The 15624-nt window shown below is 44.7% G+C and overlaps 1 protein-coding gene across 1 annotated transcript in view; it reads right to left on the reverse strand.

Annotated features, from left to right (window-relative positions):
• MAPKAPK2 (MAPK activated protein kinase 2) overlaps window positions 1-7457 on the reverse strand; it is a 135015-nt gene extending 127558 nt beyond the window's left edge. The window contains exon 1 of the mRNA XM_053249944.1: window positions 6813-7457. Coding sequence (XP_053105919.1) covers window positions 6813-7088 — 276 coding nt within the window. The 5' untranslated portion in view covers window positions 7089-7457. The remainder of the gene's footprint in view (window positions 1-6812) is intronic.
• Window positions 7458-15624: the final 8167 nt, after the last annotated feature.

Below are 15624 nucleotides of genomic sequence, written 5' to 3' on the forward strand. Positions count from 1 at the left end.
AGTGAGCACAGCAGAACTCATCGTTACAGCAGCGAAAGCAGGGAGTAAGTCCCACCCTGGAGCCGTCATTCACCCCCTCCTGCTGGGCACTCGTGGTTACGGTGCCATTGTGTGAAGAGGGAAGCACCATAACTGTTAGTGATAGGCAACACTTCCATGAGCAGCAGCCTTGAGTGATCCAGGCTGCTGCTGATGGAAGCACCAGCAGCCACAGTTATGGCACTTCCCCCTTCACACAAACAGCACTGTAGCTGTGAGCGCCAGCAGGAGCAGGTGACAGCTCTGGGGTGAGGCTTCCTCCCCACTTATAAGAACATAAGAACAGCCCTGCTGGATCAGGCCCAAGGCCCATCTAGTCCAGCATCCTGTTTCACACAGTGGCCCACCAGATGCTGCTGGAAGCCATAGGCAGGAGTTGAGGGCATGCCCTCTCTCCTGCTGTTACTCCCATGCAACTGGTACTCACAGGCATCCTCCCTTTAAGACTGGAAGTGGATGAATTTCATGGGATGACCCCTGGTTCTAGTGTTATGTGAGAGGGAGAAGACTTTCTCTCTATCCACTTTCTCCACACCATGCATGTTTTTATAGACCTCTATCATGTCTCCCCGCAGTTGTCTTTTTTCTAAACTAAATAGCCCCAGGTATTGTAGGCTATGCATCATTGCATCATAAGAAAGGTGCTCTAGGCCCCTGATCATCTTGGTTGCCCTCTTCTGAACCTTTTCCACTTCTACAATGTCCTTCTGTAGATGTGGTGACCAGAATTGTACGCAGTACTCCAGGTGTGACCGCGCCATAGTTTTGTATAAGGGTATTATAATAATAGCAGTTTTATTTTCAACCCCCTTCCTAATGATCCCTGGCATGGAATTGGCCTTTTTCACAGCTGCCGCACATTGAGTTGACACCCTCAACGAGCTGTCCACCACGACCCCAAGATCCCTCTCCTTTGGATTTCACTACCCAAAAGAGTTTGGTATCACCTGAAAATTTGGCCACCTCACTGCTTAGCCCTACAGCTTTTGCAGCTGTCACTGTGAGCACTGCTGCACTCACCAATGTCTGAATGGGGCAATATATAATGTTCAGCACTTGTATAATGAGTGTACAGTGTACACAGCTACAGATCTGTACACAGGTAGTTATGTTGAACACATGTACAGGAGTATACTTCCTATCTGTTCCATGCCTTTGAAGGGCCTGTATCCAGATTCACTTATAAAATGAACACAGGCACAGTCATTCACACAAAAACATGCACAAACATACAGACATCTGTACAACATAATGTCTGAATAAGGCTAATGTCACCATTCATTGTCATCATGTTTGGCTACATGGCTTTTGAGTGCAAATAGTGGAAAAGCAGTCTAGACATTTAATAAATACAAAATAGCTATATTGTATTCATATGGAATATGTATTGTATCTATCACTAATGTACTATGTACATTAATGTACTATTCCCAGGCTGTAAACTTCATTTTAATTGGATCCAGGTTATTTTTTTAAAAAAATCAAAGCAAGATTCAGAGCATGCCTGTGGCATGGTACACTGCTGTCGACAAGATGAATGGAGTTTAGAGATCAGCATGACTTATCTCACCCCATATTTTAATGCAGGATGGCCATGGAGACAGTGGTATATGCCCCTCTCTGCTGCCTGAACCCTCATTCTTCCTGTTATTTCTCACACAGAGAAGTGTTGGAAATGTACAATTTAGAGTGGTTGAGAAAACTGCCGAATTGATTAAGAGTGCTCTGTCAAAACAAAAGCTGAGCCTACTCATTACATACAGCTTAGAGAGAGAAAGAATTAGCATTCCTCAGACATAATAATAGTGATAAATGTCCATGTTCTAAGGCAAAATGCAGGAATCTGCCTTTCAGATGATTAGGTGAGAGAGAGAGAGAAGGGGAAATGTATAATATAGTCTCTTTTTAAGCTCAGCATTTATGGCTACACACAGACATTCTGATGGAGGAGCCTAACAAAGGGTTTGAATGGGGGGGGGGAGCCTCTCTTTTCAGTTGCTTTTAAAGCAGATGCTTCTGGGGGAAAGGGGAAATAAGATTTAATTGCAACAGAAGGAGACTTCTCATTTTTTAGGTCTGCAATTAACAGCATAACATATAGCATTTCTGAGCAGTTAATGTGTATGAACAAATTTATGTCTTGAGAATGTTCCATCCTTTTGGAATATGCTATAATACTCATCTCACCTTTCACATTACATTTTCAAAGCCATTTAAGTGGGGGGGGAGTGTCTCGAAGGATTCAGATTCAACACAGAGATGTATGCCTTAAATAAATAAGATGTCACAATGCTCTGCCTTTAAACAGAATTCTAACTCAACCATGTTCAATTAAAAAACTACTAGGGGGTATTTGGGAACCAGGGTAGTAAAATTAGCAAAATTCAGTAGATTCATCAGTTGTGAAGTTTGCTCTTCTAAAGTAAACATTCTTTTCCCATGCTGTTTAACAACATGTGAAGAGCAACGGGAAGTAATATCAGTGAAAATGAGTATAATTTTATTACTAGCTGAATTATATGGAATTTCTCCATTCCTTAAGCTTTATCCGAGGAGAGTGTTGGTTTGGGTTTTATGGATGGCTGGGGCGGGTGTTATTTGTGGTTGGATTGGTTAAGTTTATGATAAAGGAGAAAGGTATCACTGGGGTGTGTCCTTATGACACAACCATACACACAAAAGCCAGCACCTTTCATTCAATAGTATGTTGTAAACTGCATACCATCTTCACACACCCACTGCTGAAGTGAGAAGGCAGAAACAGATGATGCAGAACTATTATATAAACGCTAGAGTTGAGAAGGTGCATTCTAAAACAAACAACAAAACAAGCCTTGAGTTTGATGCAAAGTACTATGAGCTCATTCATTTCACACATGTGAAAATCTTGACTTCTAAAAAGTTCCCATTGGAGGTCAGCCATGCAGAATATAAATTATTCAGATCAATGTCAGAAGAGAGGTCAAGACCAGGATTATTAGTCGTTGCATTTATTATTGTGCTTTACCATTTTCTCTTATGCTCTCACAACAGTCCTGCAAGGTAAGCACCATGGGCTAAGCCAGGGAAGTCTGGTCTGTTGTACAGCAGATTGAGGTAGCGGAATTCAAGATGGTAGAGTGGGCTGCCTCAGTTCAGCCTTCAGGTGAGGGGAAAGACATTTTGGATTATTTATATAGCGTCATCAGGGTACACAGTGCTATACAAGGCTGAGAAGACATGATCGTCCATGTGGGGGAAATACCCTGCAACTTAAAAAAATAAAAGTAGTTCAGTGACACAGATTCTATCCTTTCCGATATTTGGCTTTTCTACTGGTTTTAGTTTAAAACAAAAAACCAAAAAATTTCAACTCTGATCCTACACTCTGAGATAGTGCAGTTCATTCTACCATCACAGGGATCCTATCTGCTCATTCCCTCTTCATTCTGTTTTGCATAGGTAATAAATAAGACAAACACATCATGGCCATTTATTCACTATAAAGGAGTGCTCAGCCAAAATAGGAAACTGCCATATACTGAGTCAGACCATTGGTCCATCTAGCTCAGTATTATCTACCCAGATTGGCAGCAGCTTCTCCAAGGCTGGAGGCAGGGATCTCTCTCAGCCCTATCTTGGAGATGCCAAGGAGGGAACAGAACCTAAATGCTCTTCCCAGAGCGGCTCCATCCCCTAAAGGGAATATCTTACAGTGCTCACATGTAGTCTCCCATTCATATGCAACCAGGTGGTGGACCCTGCTTAGCTAAGGGGACAAGTCATGCTTGCTACCACAAGACCAGCTCTCCTCCAGTCCTTTGCCTTTTAGCTCAGAGGGCTCGTACTTTATGTAGTCTTATTTGCAACCCTGTTTTAGTGAATAACCCATAGTATTTTTCCAGGCGCGGGCCATGAACGTGCCGCCGGTGGGGGGGGGGGGGCGGCAGGCGGCTTCTTTAAGTGTAAATGGAGCCGGTGTTCCGTGCCGCCCCGCAGCCCCCGCAGCGGGGAATCGCTTCCGCCACTTACCTGGCTCCCATGGAGGTGAGCCCCCACCAGTGGCCAGGTGAGTGGCAGAGGCAATTCCCCCGCCATGGGGGCTGCTGGGCAGCACGGAGCACTGGCTCCGTTTACACTTAAAGAAGCCACCCGCCGCCGCCCCCCCTGGAGGCGCACAGCCCGCGCCTGTATTTTTCAATCATTAATTGGTATCAGGATTAGGCTGACAGTGCATGGCTGAAGGGCACTTTCCAGATTAGACCCTGCAATGGGATCACGTCGGATGTCAGAAGGGTGCTGCCACACTTCCTGCGTTGTGACACCGCAGTCCCTATGCGGACAGCAGGGTACCATTCACATATCCAATGCCTTGTTTCGGACGTAATCGCTGCGATATAGAGCTAGGAGGTCGTATATCCGGCATAAGAAAGTTGCTGTTTTTTCGGGTTGTTAGCTGCTGCGAAACTGCTCCCCCTGCTATTTACATTTTCAATGTGACTTGCCTGAATGGGGGTATTTTGCTGCTCTTGAACAGCTAGTCTGGAAAGTGCCAAGGTGAGCTGGTCAACCACAGGGATGTAAAGGTGGGTTTCCCCAGTCCAAGTTGAGTAGTTTGTCCACCGTACTAAATGTGCTTTTCAGAACAAACGGTCAATATGGTGTAGCATTTGGATGGCTGCAATTGCCACCCAAACGGGAATCCCATTCCCAGGTTCAGACCACTACTCATCCTCTAGATCGGGGTGGCCTGATTTTCTCCCATCATCCTCAGCTGCAATTTGCTTTGGCTAGGGGTGATGGGAATTGTCCAGCAACAACTGGAGAGATTCAGGTTGGCCACCCCTGATCTAGATGGCCTCCTTAGTGTAAGGCAAGACACACACACTCAGCTTATCCCACCGCTCTTTATATGAAATATTCCCTATGTACATACCAAGCATTACAGAAATGATCAGAACCTTAGCATGTTTATCACTAGTGACACTTAATCTACTGTGTCATTTGAATACAAAAAGATATTCAAACACAACACTTTCTCACACGCTCCACATGCAAATGTTGCAAATGTGGGATAGCTGTAGAGAGCCTTTTTTGTTGTTGTTTATATGGATGCAAATGCTAGACAATATAAACTTTACATTCTCATTACCAGATATATAAAATGTGCTTTTTAGTGTCATACCTGCATTGGAAAGTATGCACATCAGGTTTTTAATGGCCCTTTTCTGCTTTATACCCAAACATAATCACATATGCTGAGAAACAGGACGAGAGAGACTCCACGGTGCTGGTAGCACTTGAAAAAGCCTTTAGAAGAGCCACAATAATAGAGCCCCATAGAACAGCAGCATGAAAGTCAAACCACTCCAAGCTTTAGGTCCGTTGTCTAAGCGGAGAAACGCATGAACAGTCAACATATATGTTCAGGTGACAGCTTAAGAGTCTACTTTCTTCATATTCACAGTATGGCCAAGAGGCTTGTTTGTTTTATTTTGGGGGGAGGTGGGGCCTTCCCTTCTGTTGGCCGAATAGACTACCCGTCTTAGGAGGAGGAAACTCATAATTAAGGTCCTCCTCAACGCAAAGAGCCAACAATCGCTTTCGTTTTACAGTCAAACAGAGAACTGTTGCTGGTCAATTTCACGAGGTTCCCCATCTCCATCTCCTCTTCCTCCTCGCGAGAGGCGGGGCGGGAAGGCACCAGGCAACTATCAGACTATGGCGAAACTAACCGTTTCTCTAAATTCCAGGAACTGCTTTCTGAACAAACTTGGAGGTTTTAGAGAAATGGGACTGAAATTAAAGGGAGGGGGGCGGAGAAAGAGAAAGGAAGCACTCTGCCCAAAAGTCAGTTTCCTGTGAATGAGCATGGTGTCCAAACCACAGCGGAATTTCATTCGCTAACGAGGCATACTCTGCCCTCCTGGACTGATGTCTCAAACGGCCCCACGAGATCTATCAGCACTGCAGCTGCCGTCCAAGCATGGCTCTCCTTCTCTCTTTCCCCCCCTTCCGCCACCTCGACCCACGGCGCTCTGGAAAAGATTCAGAGTACATCGAAATTCAGGCGCTCCCCCCTCTGCAAAGACACGCGGCTTTGATCGCTGCGGCTGGCTCCTAGGAAACTGCCCGTCACAAAAAACAGATTTCTACTCCTGGCAGGGGAAGGGGAAAGAATCAAAAACCCAGACGATACAAACACGCTTCTGGTCCTCTAGGGATTCCCCAACCCGTCCACACTTTGGAAACTCCTAGCTCGTTCAGATGCTGAATCTCCTTTAAAAGGAGCGAGGGTGAGAGCAGCAGGAAAATCCAACGATTACATCATCAACTGCCCCCTCCCCCCAAAACACACACACACACACCTTACGGTTAGTAAGCGGCGAACTTCTGTTTAGGCCATAACGCGGCGCCTCCGTTCTAACTTCTTTTATTGAGGGTTAAACTAGACACAACACGATCAGCCGAACCGCCTCCGGTAGACAGACGTCACACACACATTTGTCACAAATGGAGCAAGTTTTGTGCCGAAGCCGATTAGATAATAGAAACCCCTTCCGCTCCCCCGATACAGCCCGATCCTAATCATGCTTACTCAGAAGCAAACTCCATTAATTTCAATACTTCCTTAGGAGCGTAGGCTAAAATAATTTTAAACTTCTGGGTTGCTCCCTTAGCACCGGGAAAACGTAACACAAAAGAGCAAATAGAACCAGTAAATAGAGCCAGAAGAGGACGCGGGGATCACAGAGCCAGCCCGCCTGCCCCGCGCCAGCCCGTAATAAACTTACCTTCAGAGCATATTTGTCTCCAGTTTTCTTGTTAAAGATTTCCAAAACTTTCCCATTAATTCCCAGTCCCAGAACTTGTGTGGTGACCTTGTAATCATCCGTGATGGCATTTTTCTTGATGGGGAGGCCAGATTTTATGTGGAACTGGGGGAACTGCTGTTGCTGGGCCAATTGTTGTTGCTGCTGCTGCTGCGGTGGCTGGAGTGGCGGCGGGGGAGGAGGTGGGGGGTTGGGGAAAAGTACTTGGGGGTTCTGGTTTTGAGAGTTAGACAGCATCGCACCGTCCGGAGCCGAGGCAGCCAACAGCGGTTCTTTCCCTGTCCGCCTCGCCTCACCCCTCCACCGTCCTCTTCTCCTTCTTTCACCAACCAACAGTAGGAAGTTTGCTCACAACGGCTGGATCAAAAAACTCAGATTCTTCCCGCTTCGCTGCTTAAACAAGACACAATCTCTTTTCTGTTTAATACTCTCCTCGCTGGGTCTACTCCGCGGACGTCCGAAGCCGCCGATCGGCCTCCGCTGGATCTCTCCGGAACAAGCAGCCGCCCCTTCTGAGAAAGTCCCCCCGCCCTAACCCCAGCTTGGCCCCAGAGCCCGGCTCGCGGATTCTTTAGAACGCCGAGACAGGAAAAGGAATCGCTACAATGTATCAATCTCGTTCCCTCCCCGGCTCAGCTTCGCTGAGCTGATGTCACAGCCTCGCGTTGACTGGCTGCGCCGTCTGGGAGGGAGGAGCGTAAGGAGGGGCTTAAGCGGCCTCGGGCCGGGGAGCAAAGCAAGAGTGGAAGGTTCGGAGAAGGAAAACTGAAGCTGGAGGTTTTCACGGTGCCTTTTGACTTGAAGGCGATTGTTTAAAGTCCTCTCTTCCCCCCCCCCCCCTGCAGTCACGCTATGTTGTTTACAGGCTTCATTAGGCAAATATGGATCTAAAAAGCAACGTTTTCTTCCTCCTGGGCATCGAGTCTGAAGAAGAGCTCTGCAGTAGCGCAAAAAGTTGCTTGCAACAAGCGTTGAATCCTCCTGTATGTATGGACTGTGGTGTGCAAAAAGGCCCCATCTTCTGTATTGGAGTTGCCTAGATAATAAAAATAATTGTATGTATTTACAATACCAGGACCCTCTCAAGGCAGCTAATAATCTGATAAAAACCATACAAACGGATAAAGACAATAAAAAGCAGTTAAAAGAGGACAACAGTAGTAAATAACACAAGGAGGAGATTCTCACGATCAGCAAAAAGTGGGCCAAGGGAGCCTAGCCCGCTTTTTGCTGATCGTCTGCTGCCACAGGAGCCGTGCGGCTCCCAGCAGCAAACTCTCCTAATTTCCCCTCCCCTTAGCCGAGGTTAGCGAAGCAAGCACTCCGCTAACCCCGTCTTTTTGATTATGTATTGCCGTGGTGCTGCTGTGCGCTGCGGCAACACACAAGGAGACCTCTGGCGGGAAGCTGAAACAAGCCTCCCGACCCTGGGGGTCTCTCCAGGATGGCCCACGTGCGTGCACAGGGCATCCTGGAACTTCCAGGGGCCATGAGGCCCCCGATCCCCAGAGCCCCCGTCGGCTCCATGACGGAGCTGGCAGTCGTGTGGGCGGCCAATCCAGCCGCCCTGGGCTGTCTGGGGATCATCTGCGGGGAGAGCGGTCTAAGCCCTCTCTCCCTGCAAACCCTTTGAAGGCGGGTCTCAGCGATCGTGAGACTTGCTTCAATGTGTTATAATGTGCTTTAGTAAATGAATCCTCTCTTATCAGTAAGCATTGCAAGATTTGGAAGTGTTAATTTCAGCTCTGAGAATCTGCTGTTAAAACATTTCCTCCCTGCCAAATGCAGAGTAGGAATGTGAAAAACGTTTAGATGTCAAAACGATTCGACTCGAAATGGGCTGTTTCAAGTGTCTCAAGCTCGAAACAAAACACCCTGTAAATCAGGTCCTGTTTCGATTTGAAACATTTGGATGCTTCAAGCGCCATTTTAGAGGCCCGTTTTTCCCTTGCTGATTGGGTTTCTGGTACTGGCTTCCGATTGGCTTGCAGTCTCCTTGCTTCTTGGTTGGCTTGTTATCATACAAATCAAATGTTGTCATGCGCAACTGTGCCCCTGCAGTGTTTTTCAAGGCAGGGTTGCAAAATGTATTGCAAATCGCAATCCAAAATTTGTGAGGCTGGAGGTGGCCTCAGATTTGTAGCCATTGATAGACCATGAATTGGTCTAACCCTGTTGAAGCCATCCAGGCTGGTGGTTGTGTCCACATCTTGTGGCACAGAATTCCATAAGTTAATTATGTGTTGTATGAAAAACTGCTTCCTTTTATCAGTCCTAAATTTGCTAACAATCAGTTTCATGGGATAATCCCTGGTTCTAGTGTTATGAGAGAGGGAGAAAATTTTCTCTCAATCAGCTCTCTCCACACCATGCATAATTTTATAGACCTCTGTCATGTCTTGCCACAGTCATCTTTTTTCTAAGCTAAAAAGCCCCAGGTGTTGTAGCCTTCCTCCTAAGTAAGGTACTCTAGGCCCTTGATTGTCTTGGTTGCCCTCTTCTGCACCTTTTCCAGTTCTATAATGTCTGTTTTTAGATATAGTGATCAGAACTTGTACAGAGTACTCCAAGTGTGACCACACTATAGATTGGTATAAGGTCATGAGTATATTATCAGTTTTATTTTCAATCCCATTCCTAATGATCCCAGGTATGGAATTTATCTTTTTCACAGCTGCTGCTGCACATTGAGTCAACCCTTTCAATTAGCTGTCCATTGCAACCCCAAGATCCCTCTCCTGGTCAGTCACCAGCAGCACGGACCCCATCAGCGTATATGTGGAGTTGGGGTTTTTTGCCCCAATATGCATCACTTACATTGAACCACATTTGCCACTTTGTTGCCCACTCCTCCAGTTTGGAGAGATTCTTTTGGAGCTCCTCACAATCTGGATTTTACTACCCTAAATAGTTTGGTGCAATCTGCGAATCTGGCCACTTCGCTAGATCATTTAATAATAAATTTAAAAGCACTGGTCCCCATATAGATCCCTGGGGGACCCCACTTCTTTCTTCCTTCCACTGAGATAACTGACCATTTATTCCTACTCTCTGTTTCATACTGGTAGTTTGGCAGGCTTCTAAGGACTGGGCCAAACCTTGAATTCCCAGGCAAAACTAAGAGCATTTTAGAAATTTGGAATATAGTCTCTAGAATCTCCTAACAAGAGTATAAATCCAGGAGGATAGTTGTTACAACTGGTCTCCTGAAAAATCAAAACGTAGCTTCTTGCCCATTTCAAGCAGCTGATTGAAGATTCACAGAATTTAGCATTCAAACAGAAGACACTTCCTTAGCCTGTTATATACAGAAGTGAACAGAAGGTGTTATAGGGCTGTGGCTTCTCATAAGCCATGTCAGTTTAACATATCGCTGTAGGTCTCTACCTAATTCCTTGGATGCAGAATTTAAACATATAATCACAAAAGGCTTCAAACACTATTTCCTACAGGTACCACACCAACAGGAAAACAGGAAAATGAAACCCGAAAGTTCCAGATATCCCTTTGCCCCAGTGAAGAGAAGCTTTTGGGTTTCAGATGAAAGGAGAAGTGTGGAAAGTCAATTGCAATTGAGGAAGGGGCCCTTTTACTTGGGTCAGTGTTCTTCATTGTAAGACCCGGGGGACCAGTGGTGGCCCTCCTCAACCTCAAGTGTGGTCCTCTGACATTGTTTATTGGGCCTATGTGAAGCTTTGGCCCAAGCTGAATACTCTGCACAGTTCCCCTGGCAGCATGTGGAGACAACCATTCTCAATATGCAGTGCAGTGCTGTGCTGTGCTGTGCCCAGCTCCAGGGGACTCCTTTAAGAGAAATTTTGCTCTCTTGAGCTCCTGCGCCATCTTGGAAGATGTGCATAGAGTGCTTGAAGTGTAGCCCTTCCCAGCATGTTCCCCACAGAGTCCTTAAGAAAGGGCTCTATCTCTCTTAAAAGCCCCGCCCAGCACTGAGAAAAGCACAATACTGTGCAGAGGTCAGCACAATGGGAAATGGCCCTCACATGGAAAGGTTTTTTGCCAAAGTGGCCCCCACTTGAAAAACTGTGAAGGTCACTGATTTAGATTATCATCCACTTCTGTGCAAGGAACAATAGCTAAGGGACACAGAGAGTCTAGGAAAGAGTAAGAACATTACCCCTTCTAGAAGTTAAATAAGTGTTTGTGAATTTGCATGAGACAAGCCAGAAAAGGTTTGTAGGCAGGGATTTTAAAAGTTGCCTGTGACAATTTTCTTCATTTCCCTCAATATACATGAATGCCATCCATTTGCAAATAGAAAAGAAGCAGAACAGGCATATTTAACTGAGTCAACACAAATGACGGAAATGTTCTTAACACCAAGCATGTTGCTTATGAAAATAGTGATATTTGGTGCAGAAAACGCCAACAATTAGTAGATGTCCCTTCTGTTCCCACAAAGCAAGCAGAAAGTAAATATTAAAGGCTATGTCAGGCCAATCTTTGGCATTTCTGAAAGGCCATTTTCATTTTTGAAATAAGCTAGTGTGAAAGGGGAATACAACACCATACCTGTTCTTAGTGGGGTGGCCGGGAAGACCCATGATAGCTATCAGTATGTCACAGCCATATAAATGCTAGGGATATGAACAAATTGATTTTTTAAAATTCGATTTGTGCCCAAAACAAATAACCACTGATTAGTTTTGTAACCAAATCACCCCTGATTTGTTTTGTATCAGAATCTACCCCCTTCAAATCACCCCAGCTTTGATTCAATTTGTATTCAGACTGATTTGGACCACTTAACAAGGTCCTAGGGGCACCAAATTTGGGCGTTGGTTAGGTCCCCATGGGTTCCATCTACCACCCAAATCGCAAGGCAGTGGGATACTTGGTTGATTTTTAATGAATCTCTTTAGTTTTACTGATTTTGAACATTTCTGCCATAGGAACTAATGGGGATTCAACAAGTTGCAACAAGGATTCATTGCACACCTGCATTTCTTCTGTTCATTTGACTGTCACTGGATAGTGCCAACTGTCAACTACCATGTGCCAACTACAACCCCACCCCTCACCCCGAAATGTTATTGGTGATATACTGCTCAATGATCTACATGTTTTAAGCACAATGAACATTTCTTGCACAAATGCTGAAGTTGCACAAGGGGATTTGCATGATCACCTGGCCACTGAAAACAATGGCCATGCAATTGTACAAGTCCTTTGGGCAATTTTGGCATTTCCACAAATGTGGGCTTTCACAACTTGCATTAGGAGGACACAGCAGTGCCTGCATTATGCCTGCATTACACTGTATGTCAGCCCTTGTTGCTATTTTATTGTCCAAAATAAAACTTCTGAGAAAATCTATCACCATTTTTAATAATTTTTTACAGGGATTCTTAATACCCCAGATGAAAAACATCAAGGAGTTAATAACTGCATTGGCCAAAGCGCCCTGTGTTTCGATGAGTGTTTATCTATAATCAATTCCCATGAAAAGAAGAGACATGAATAACAGAGCAGGCAGGCTGAGTGTCAAGGAAAGGCCAAAGGGTGAGAATGAGCTCTGCGAAGAACAAAGCATGTCCTTGCAGCAGCAAATTAACCCACTCTTCCATGTGTGGCTCTGAATCCAGCAAAGAAACCAATGAGCCCCAGAACTGGCCTTAGAAGATAAAGAGACAATTGCTCAGAGCCAATTTATCACTCAGCAACCTGGCATCTGCTAGGAGCCAATTGGAAACCCAGGCTCAGGAGAAGGAAAAGGTTGCTTTTAAAAAACTGACAAATGTAGAATGAACAACATGCTTCTCAGCAATGTTAAGGAGCATTTTAAAAACACCGGCTCACACAGTCAGAATTCTTAGCATGTTTGCAGGGCAGTGGGCCTATGCCTGTGTTCTTTGCTATTTGTATGATATACATGCAATGAGAAGAGACTCACAGAAATGGAGTATTACATGTATTTTGCATTACAGGTTACCTTGTACATTGCGGGTAGTAAGGGAGACATATGCTGTACCAGTCCATTCAGGATTCTAGTTATGACTCTAGCTCTATTTCTAGCTCTATGTGTGCAGGTGACTGTACACATGTATATGTTTTTGTTTGAATGACTGTACATTTATTTATTATTGTATGTATGTGTTACATTTGTATTCTGCCTAATTAATAGTCTTTAGGTAATTCATATCCTCCAATAAAAACAAATTAAGCAAACCAATATGACAAAACAATTACATACAGAAATTAAGACATTGTTAAAACAGAATCAAGTAAAATGATTGATTTTAACCACTAAATGCCTGGTCAAATAGGTCAAGGCTCTCTTAAAAGTTAGTTAAAAGGGCCAACCTCGTCTCTTGGCTGGGAGTTCCTTCCAAAGCTCGGGAGTGGCTACAGAAAAGGGCCATTCCCAAGTTGCCACCAACTGAGCCCCTGACAACTGCAGAGGTGTCGGCCCTCTCCAGATGACCTTTACAAGTGGAAGAAATTGTAATCAAAAAGGTGCTCTCTTAAATCATTGCTTTCATTTTAATGTACATGTGTTCATTTTAAAAGTAAACCTGCATCCAGACCCTTTCAGAACAGATAGGAAGTGTACATGTGAATAACTGTGTGTGTGTGTGTGTGTGTACAGATCTGTACCTGCTTACACTGGCTGACATTCTGCGCAGTGTTACACTGGAATTAGGACTGCACAACTTGAAAGGCAGCCCCCTAAGGTGTTGCACAATAGGCCTGTTGTGCAATGACTTTAAAGAGTCCACACAGTTGCAGTGCTACTATTTTCATTGCTTCTGATGGAAGTAGTGCCATGCAGCTGCCTGCCTGGACACTGTTTTAAATCGTCATGCAACTGCCCTTTTGCACAACACCATCGGGGTCATCCTTCAAGCTGAACAGTAGCCCCAGCAGTTCTTTAATGCCAACATAACACTGCACGAAACATTAGCCAATGTATAGATGTACATGCATTGAACATAATGTGTTGAAAAGAACCAACTGTGGACCAACTTGGAGAGTACATTCTTCTCACCAATCTACCACCATCTTTTACTACCAACTTCTAATCACTGGCTTCTTCACTATAATGCCTCCTGTTATCCATTTGTGCTTTCAGTCTTTCCTAGAGGGTTTCATCCAGCACACAACTGGCCCAGCTGGCTTCCCAAGATGGACATTGTGTTGTTTTTTAATAGTCTTCTAAAATGTACTGTCTAAATCAGGTTGCCTCTCCCCAGCCCAGATGGACATTTTGGTGGGGTGCTGTCACAAAAATTACCTGTGTTGGCTGGATTTCTAAGCCCTGGTGAACTCATTCTTAAGCTGTCTGTATGTGTGTTTGTTTAATTTCCTTTGTGGGACAAGGTCTGGTCTTTCACGTGACAACATAAGCTTCAACACCAACCCCCCCCCCCGTTAGTTAAGTGCTATTAACTAGGTCTTGAATGTCTTGCAAGTGCTCTAGAGGAATTCCTTAATTCCTGTCTGACTACTCCACAGTGTGAAGTGTTCCTATATCTATTCTTAGATTAATTAATTGTGCAACACTAGAAGAGTGATAGCCAGAAAAAATCTGTGGGTGTGGGGGGACATTTTTCCCCAGGGAGGGGAATTTGGGGGGGGTGTTTTTCATTTTCCCCCATTTTCCCCCCCAGGTCTTCACATCCTTACGCAGCATGAAAGAGTGTTTACTTCATAATTGTCCTTCCTTTGAATGAGAAGTGAAGAATGTCTATCAGAGCTGGAGTGACATCAGCTTCTCTAGATAGTTACAAATCTGGCATGGCATAGCTATGTCCAATACGGAGAGGTCCAATTCCAAACGGAGATTTGGCCATCCATTCTTTCTACAAGATTGCTTCTGTTTATTAAGGGATGGGACCTGGGAAATTCAACAGAGTATTCTAGTTGTTTTACTATGGATTATGCTTCCCAATACTTTTTGCTTGTTTGCTGTTGGATCAATATATGCACTTAAGTAGTACACCTATCTGTACCCTGCATTTGAGGGGGGCCTGTGCCCAGGTTTGCTTTTAAAATGAATGCATGTACAGCCATATATAGGAGCCAGCGTGGTGTAGTGGTTAGAGTGCTGGACTAGGACCAGGGGAGACCCGAGTTCAAATCCCCATTCAGCCATGATACTAGCTGGGTGACTCTGGGCCAGTCACTTCTCTCTCAGCCTAACCTACTTCACAGGATTGTTGTGAAAGAGAAACTTATGTGGTACACCGCTCTGGGCTCCTTGGAGGAAGAGCAGGATATAAATGCAAAATAATAATAATAATGATAATAATAATAATAGGTGGAATGCTACAAGTCCATCAAACAGTAGAGGAGGAGAAAAGAGGCCTTGAAGAATATATAAGGGACAGTGAAGAAGATGCACTTCAAATGGTCAAGAACGTGAAACTATTCAACACCAATGAAACAAAACAGGCCTACAAGAAAGAACAAGTCAAGAACCGAGCAGAAAAATGGAGAAATAAGCCCCTGCATGGTCAATATTTGCACAATATAAGTGGAAAATCAGACATCACCAAGACCTGGCAATGGCTTCAGAATGGCAACTTGAAGAAATAAACAGAGGGTTTAATACTGGCTGCACAAGAACAGGCACTAAGAACAAATGCAATAAGAGCAAAAGTCAAAAAATCCACAACAAACAGCAAGTGCCGCCTTTGTAAAGAAGCACATGAAACAGTGGACCACCTGATCAGCTGTTGTAAGAAGATCGCACAGACTGACTACAAACAAAGGCATGACAAGGTAGCAGGAATGATACACTGGAACATCTGCA

Source organism: Hemicordylus capensis, chromosome 4, assembly GCF_027244095.1.
Source record: "Hemicordylus capensis ecotype Gifberg chromosome 4, rHemCap1.1.pri, whole genome shotgun sequence".
Lineage (NCBI taxonomy): Eukaryota > Metazoa > Chordata > Lepidosauria > Squamata > Cordylidae > Hemicordylus > Hemicordylus capensis.